At 35.7% G+C, this 6,387-nt stretch overlaps 1 protein-coding gene across 4 annotated transcripts; it reads left to right on the top strand.

The window, feature by feature from the left end:
• Window positions 1–2,648: 2,648 nt before the first annotated feature.
• LOC113865271 (indole-3-acetic acid-amido synthetase GH3.6-like) lies at window positions 2,649–5,097 on the top strand. Of its 4 annotated transcripts, none has more exons than XM_027499711.1 (4): window positions 2,649–3,140; window positions 3,270–4,062; window positions 4,120–4,198; window positions 4,417–5,097. In XM_027499711.1, exons 1-4 carry the CDS (start codon window positions 2,836–2,838, stop codon window positions 5,001–5,003), a joined length of 1,764 nt encoding a protein of 587 aa, XP_027355512.1. In that variant the 5' UTR covers window positions 2,649–2,835; the 3' UTR covers window positions 5,004–5,097. The 4 variants fall into 4 exon arrangements, with proteins under 4 accessions (XP_027355512.1, XP_027355511.1, XP_027355510.1 ...); XM_027499710.1 differs by having other exon boundaries at window positions 3,270–4,080; window positions 4,123–4,198; XM_027499709.1 differs by having other exon boundaries at window positions 3,270–4,080.
• Window positions 5,098–6,387: the final 1,290 nt, after the last annotated feature.

Here is a 6,387-nt window from a genome sequence, read left to right as displayed (position 1 = left end):
AGTTTATAATATCATGATAGTATCTTGTAAAGTATAATGTTCAAAAGTGATCAAAACTAGCCAAAAGTGACATTAAAAGTTGTTAGGAAAAAGGGAAATATCTTTAATAGTATCATTTATATAATTATTCGCCACTTTTAAAAGGTACATATATTAACATGGATTAAAGTGTTTATGTTTCAGCTCTTAAGAGAAAAGTGTAATTTATAAAAATTTCAAAAAAGGTGAAATTTTAAATTTTTTTTGAAAAAGATATTGTAATTTATGCTTTATTTACTAATAAAAAATTTAGAAGAATAAAATAATAGAAGGAAATGCCAAGGACTAGAGATGATAACTTCACTTCGAATTTAAAAATTTACACAAGTCCCTTTGAGACCTTGAAGTTTGGAAATTTTTCTGAGGCTGAAAATGAGATTGAAAAGCTTTGGAGGAGGATTTACAAATGGATAGAGGGTTCATACTCCTTACTTTGCAAGATTCTCGTTGTTGAACAAATTTTAAAATAAATTTAATTTTTTGTGTGTATTTTAGTAATTTTAAAAATAATATATTATATTTAAAATAACAATTAATAACTAGACTTTACTTATATATTTCTATTATCTCTTTTCTTTCACCTTTGAATTTAGTCTTGAAACTAATAATTTTATATTTTTATGTTTACTTTTATTGATTTAAGTTTATAATTTCTTAAGTTTAAAGAAATAGACCCACAAAACTTTAGTTATGTAGCCTTCTCTGATTGGAAAATTCACTGAGACACGAATTGGAGATGAAAGAAAGTTGAGACGTGAGTATCATTCTTATTAAGGATTACTATTAATAAAACTGATGATAAAATTTTTATAACAACATTGAAAAAATTTGAAATTGAAATTTAAGCTCGTTTGATGCTCACAATTGTAATCATTAGTGATATTTAATTAACAATTTAAAATCCATGGAGAAGATATATGATAGGAGGATCGAAAATTCATTAAAGATACCTTTGAAGAGACCACACAACTGAACGTTTTAAGTGGAGATTAATCGTGTTTCATAGGTGAGGAACACTTTAATGAAAAGGAAAAAAGTTGAAAAAAATGTTATACATAAAAATATAATATTAATTCTAATTCTTAATAAAATACTTTAATTTTTTTAATTAATATTTTTTTAGTATATTCGATGACTAGACAGAAAAGAAGGGGCACTTGGTCAGATGAAAAAAATCTTACACGTGTCAACCTAATAAGTTTGACATCCAGCTGGCAGGTTGCTTTTGCACCCTTCAACAAGAAACCCCACCTGACCAGTTTCATATAACTTTTAGTTTCTTTAAAAATAAACAGATGTATCATGCACAAAATATATATTAAAAAATATTCAAATAATGTTTTTATTAAATATTAATTAAAATTAATAATTTTTATAAATAGTTAAGTTTAAGTTAATAATAAATAAATTTTTTATCTGATAAGTGTTCTTACTTTAAAAAAGTGAAATTCTTTTGTTTACCGTACACCACTCACACAATATCCCTTCCCGTCTCACTAAAGTACTCGCGGAACTTTGACCAGGGAATATCGCGGGCAAATCGAGGAACGCCGTTATTTTTTCTTACCGGTAATTGCAAGTAACTAGCCAATTAAGTAAGTGGCTGCCGGTATTTTGCGGGACATCCATCCTACCCCGCAGTCCAAGCTCGCAGGTCATGGGTTTACTTAAACACCGTGTTTACCGGATTTTGCCGGTTAATTATTTAATTAGTTATTAAAAACATTTTTAATCTGGTTGCCTCTTGACAAGGTGGGTTCCAAATCGTTTCGCCGTTTTCCTTGTACGACAAGCGCGAGCTTTGCATTTTGCAGCACTCCCCAAACGCACACAAAAGGGTATTTAAAAAGGGGTTAAAAGAAATTTAAATCTAAAATACGTGGGCATAATTATTATTTTTTTCGTGAGGAAAAAAAAGTTTTGATAATTTGACACGTCGGTTCATGGGATTTTCGTGAAACAAATGAATTTGGGTTGGCCAATCCAATACGAGACAAAAGGATAATGGGATATAGGTTTGTCTTTATTCCATTTTATTTGATCTTATGCCCCTCTTTAAGATATGGACTACCAATCTACTACTAATTAAGCACTTTTATAACAACCGCAAAGCATTTCAAAGTGACTCCATATGCATTCCTTTTATGTTGCACATGGATTCCATTCAATCTATCTATCTTTAAAAAGCGGTGATGGTATTCACTCATGTTCAAATAATATGCCAAGTCATTTCCAATTGAAATTGTGTTTATGCCTTCTCAAATCTTGTTTCTTTTTCCCTTTATTTTTTTTCTTCAAAAGCTTTTTTTTCCCCTTCACAAGAGGCCAAATCATAGTCCTCCTTGTCATTTTGGCCCGAGAAGCTTACTTAACATGCCCATAAATGCATGAAAGTTGTATGCTTTGGCATGATGTAAATGCTTAGATATAGAAAAAAATAAAAAACCAAAAAGTGACACAAAACGGCTACTTATATATTCCCCATTTCACCCTTTATTTTGAAGTTTATTTACTCCCTCATCCCTAGTCTCAAGCAAACCCAGCTTGACATGTGCCTCTATATATACCACTTTCTCTCATCTTTTCAACTCATGCCCAACACCATCTCTTATTCTCTCTTCCTTCCTAACGAGTTTCCATTAGAGTCATTGTCTATTCTCTCTCTCTTACACACCAAACTCCTGTGTGTTTTCCTTCCCAAAACACACACACATAATTCGCTTCTGTTTTCACATCACAAGTTGGTTGTTGTTGTTGTTCTTGTTAACTTTAACTATCACCTCACGAGTCATCACCATGCCTGAGGCTCCAAGAGGGTACAACCTTTTCGAACAGAACAAGAAAACTCTCGAGTACATTGAGGATGTCACTGCAAACGCTGACCAAGTTCAGAAGAAGGTTCTCTCCGAAATCCTCTCAAACAATGCAAACGTTGAGTACCTAAAGAGACACGGTCTCAACGGCCAAACTGACCGTGAAACCTTCAAGAAACTCTTGCCTGTCATAACCTACGAGGATATCCAACCCGACATCAACCGCATCGCCAATGGTGACACTTCTCCAATCCTTTGCTCCAAACCCATTTCAGAGTTCCTCACTAGGTATGGATAAACCCAAAAGTCCTCATAAAAAGATCATTTTTTTTCATCTGGGTCTCGCTTTTCTTCCTCTCTTTTGCTTCTTTCTTGGCAAAACATTGATGGGTTTGTTTTTGCTTCAACTTTTTGTAGTTCTGGGACATCTGGTGGTGAGAGAAAGCTGATGCCAACAACTGAAGAGGAACTCCCTAGAAGAAGTTTGCTGTATAGTCTTTTGATGCCGGTGATGAGCCTGTCTGTTCCAGGCTTAGAAAAAGGCAAAGGAATGTACCTAATGTTCATAAAATCTGAGGCTAAAACACCTGGTGGTATTGTGGCTCGTCCAGTTCTCACCAGCTATTACAAAAGTTCCTATTTTAAAGACAGACCCTATGACCCCTACACCAACTATACTAGCCCAAATGAAACTGTCCTCTGTCCTGATTCCTACCAAAGCATGTATTCTCAATTGCTTTGTGGTCTTTGCCAAAACAAAGAGGTTCTCCGTGTAGGGGCAGTTTTTGCCTCTGGCTTCATAAGGGCCATTAGGTTCCTTGAGAAACACTGGCCCCTTCTTTGCCATGATATTAGGACAGGAACCATCAATCCCCAAATCACTGACACCTCAGTGCGTGAGGCTGTCATGAAGATCCTCAAACCTGACCCAAAGCTAGCTGATTTTATCCAAACTGAGTGTAGCAAGAGTTCATGGCAGGGCATAATCACTAGGGTGTGGCCCAATACCAAGTATGTGGACGTTATTGTGACTGGCACAATGTCACAGTACATACCCACATTGGATTACTACACCAATGGACTCCCACTTGTCTGCACCATGTATGCCTCAAGTGAATGCTACTTTGGTGTCAACCTCAACCCTCTTTGCAAACCCAGCGAGGTCTCTTACACCCTCATTCCCACCATGTGCTACTTCGAGTTCTTGCCTGTCAACAGAAGCAATGGGGTTTCTGACTCCCTCCATACCTCTAGATCCCTCAATGAGAAGGAACAACAAGAGCTTGTTGAGCTTGTTGATGTCAAGCTTGGCCAAGAATATGAACTTGTAGTCACAACTTATGCTGGTAAGACCAAATTTCTTTCTATTTGCTAATGTTACTTTTATCTTACAACAATAACAAGTAAAGTAAGTTACATGAATCACACGACAACATTTGACTTGATCAAAAATTAAATTTTTAATGATATCATTACTAATTGTGTCACTTTTATCTGAACTTGACACAAAACTAAAACATGGGTATGATAAATTGCTAACTGATTATTTTTTTTTTTGGGTCAGGTTTGTATCGTTACAGGGTTGGTGATGTGTTAAGGGTGGCTGGATTCAAGAACAAGGCACCACAATTCAACTTTGTGTGCAGAAAAAACGTGGTGTTGAGCATAGATTCAGATAAAACGGATGAAGTGGAGCTGCAGAACGCAATGAAGAATGCTGTGACACACTTGGTGCCATTTGATGCAGCAGTGGCTGAGTACACAAGCTATGCAGACACCACAACAATCCCAGGTCACTATGTGCTGTATTGGGAACTCACCCTGAATGGTTCAACACCAATTCCACCCTGTGTGTTTGAGGATTGTTGTTTAGCCATAGAGGAGTCACTGAACAGCGTGTATCGCCAAGGGCGTGTCTCAGACAAATCAATTGGGCCACTTGAGATCAAGATTGTGGAACAGGGCACCTTTGACAAGCTCATGGACTATGCCATTAGTCTAGGGGCTTCAATAAACCAATACAAGACACCAAGGTGTGTGAAGTTTGCACCTGTTGTTGAGCTCTTGAACTCAAGGGTAATGTCAAGCTATTTTAGTCCAAAATGTCCAAAATGGGTTCCAGGCCACAAGCAGTGGATCAACCAGAATTGATGATGAATGAAATGAAGAATCTAAAGTTGGACATTATTATGTGGTTGGTAGCTTTTCATGGCGGTTCACGTGAACTGTTTTTTGTGGACATGCTAGGGGGGATTTTAATTTAATCACTCTTTTTTTTAGGTTAATTCTATGTTTAAAAAGAAAAGACCCTTTTAATTTTAGTTTGTTTTTAACTTGCATAGTGAACTGAACCTAGCCACTGTAAAAAGCAATTCCTGTTTGAAAGAAAGAAAGCTGTTGTCTTTCTTTTTATCCAGTAAATTAAATTACCCTTTTTTATTTATTTTTCAAAACTTTCTTATATAGACTACAACCATCATAAGGTTCGGTTGGAATTGGTTTCTTAATTGCAGCCAGCAATTATGCATGTTCACTTAAGTGTCATGAGGCTTATTTCGTATAACGGCAAAGAAAGAAAGAAAGAAAGCCATCACTTCTGAACTCCTTTCTTTTTCTATAGTTTTCAGGAAAAAGCACGCCAACTTTTTCTCCCTCCCCAATTCCACTATTTATGTCCAACTAACGAATCATGGTGAAATTAATTAATTATATATTATATTAAATATATAAAAATAAAGCAAAAGGGTATCCTGTTTGAGTGAGTGAGCAGGGCTATTCTTGAAACAAATTTTGCAATTTGATTAAGACTTGTCTGCTAAGAATTTTGTCCATAATTTTGAAATTAGTGGAAGGGGGGAAAAGGAGGGGGATAAATCTAGCGTTAAAAACGTTGATAAGCCCCTCTCAGTCCTCGTGATGGCAAGTAATGAGTCCAAATTCTCTTTCTGAGAGTCTATTTTAACAAATAGTTGTTTGTGTCAGATTCTGTCACTAAATCAAGGAACTAAAAACCATGCGTGGGTATTAAATGAACAGGGTGGAGCTTCTGTTCAAGGTTCAAACATATGCCATCTTCAGCAATTCCAAAACCAAACAAATAAACTTTGTGTGCTAGTCACACTATTTGCTGGCAGTGGCACCACATAACACTAATTCTATGATCATATTTTATATCCCTTTATCATATATATATATATGATCATAGTGCCCCCACTGTGAACCAACAAAGGACCAACCCAACAGTTTTCAGGCCATTCAACACTGCTAAAATCACTGGACTAGTCAAAGATCATGGACTTGTTCTTGTTCAGTGCCAAGAAAATTTTGGATCGGAGTGGGTAGGAGGAGATAAGGAAGAATCAGTGCAATCAGAGTGTTGTTCCCTGTGTGCTGTATATTCTTTGAAAACAAACAAAAACACAGTTCTATTGTTATAAAAGGGAAAATATATTAAAAAAAAGACACAATTTTGAAGGGTGTGTCAGACAAAAATTATGCAATTCAGACAACCCAGAAGAAAGAGACAAACGTTTTT

The sequence above is a fragment of the Abrus precatorius genome, unplaced genomic scaffold, assembly GCF_003935025.1.
Source record: "Abrus precatorius isolate BTA unplaced genomic scaffold, Abrus_2018 Scaffold4, whole genome shotgun sequence".
Classification (NCBI taxonomy): domain Eukaryota; kingdom Viridiplantae; phylum Streptophyta; class Magnoliopsida; order Fabales; family Fabaceae; genus Abrus; species Abrus precatorius.
Note: the sequence above shows the minus strand (reverse complement) of the source record. Positions and strands in the feature narration are given on the sequence as shown.